Source organism: Gekko japonicus, unplaced genomic scaffold (genome assembly GCF_001447785.1).
Source record: "Gekko japonicus isolate JY-2015 unplaced genomic scaffold, Gekko_japonicus_V1.1 scaffold57493, whole genome shotgun sequence".
Lineage (NCBI taxonomy): Eukaryota > Metazoa > Chordata > Lepidosauria > Squamata > Gekkonidae > Gekko > Gekko japonicus.
In genome coordinates, this window is record NW_015230815.1 from 1 (window position 1) to 762 (window position 762).

General features: G+C 62.9%; 1 protein-coding gene across 1 annotated transcript; it reads left to right on the forward strand.

Annotated features, from left to right (window-relative positions):
• Positions 1-14: 14 nt before the first annotated feature.
• LOC107125380 (calcium homeostasis endoplasmic reticulum protein-like) lies at positions 15-723 on the forward strand (the record flags this gene model as incomplete). Its single annotated transcript, XM_015428811.1, has 2 exons — positions 15-150; positions 294-723. A coding segment is annotated over exon 2 (355 nt), but the record flags the coding sequence as incomplete, so codon positions are not given.
• Positions 724-762: the final 39 nt, after the last annotated feature.

Genomic DNA, 762 nt, shown 5'->3' on the forward strand with positions numbered 1-762 from the left:
GCCGACTACGAAGCCACAGCAGCAGGGGCTGGGGCCCCGGATCCTGCAGCTCCTGGGCCTCGTGGGCCTGGGCCTCACGAGCACATTCCTCCAAATAAGCCGCCTTGGTTTGAACAGCCCCACCCCGTTGCCCCTTGGGGACAACAGCAGGTACTGGGCAGTGGGTGAGGGTGGGGAATAATTTCTGGGCTCCGTGCAGACGAAGGTCTGGTTTTCCACCGTCTCCACCCTCCTCCTCCAATAGCCAGCTGTGTGCTTCCCCCATCACTAACATCTGCCTCCGTTTCTTGCAGCCCCCGGATCAGCCACCGTTCCCCCACCACCAGGGCCCTCCACACTGCCCCCCCTGGAACAATAACCACGAAGGGATGTGGAACGAACAGAGGGAACCTGGCTGGAACAGTCAGCGCGAAGCCCCCTGGAACAATCAGCCCGATCCCTCCTGGAACAATCAGTTTGAGGCACCGTGGAACAATCAGCACGAGCAGCCCCCATGGGGCGGGGGCCAGAGGGAGCCCCCCTTCCGCATGCAGCGCCCCCCTCACTTCCGGGGGCCCTTCCCCCCTCATCAGCAGCATCCCCAGTTCAACCAGCCACCGCACCCGCATAACTTCAACCGCTTCCCCCCTCGCTTCATGCAAGACGACTTCCCACCTCGGCACCCCTTTGAGAGGCCCCCGTATCCCCACCGGTTTGACTACCCCCAAGGGGATTTCCCTCAGGGTGAGTGACTGGGGGGGCGACAGCTGTTTCTAATCTGCC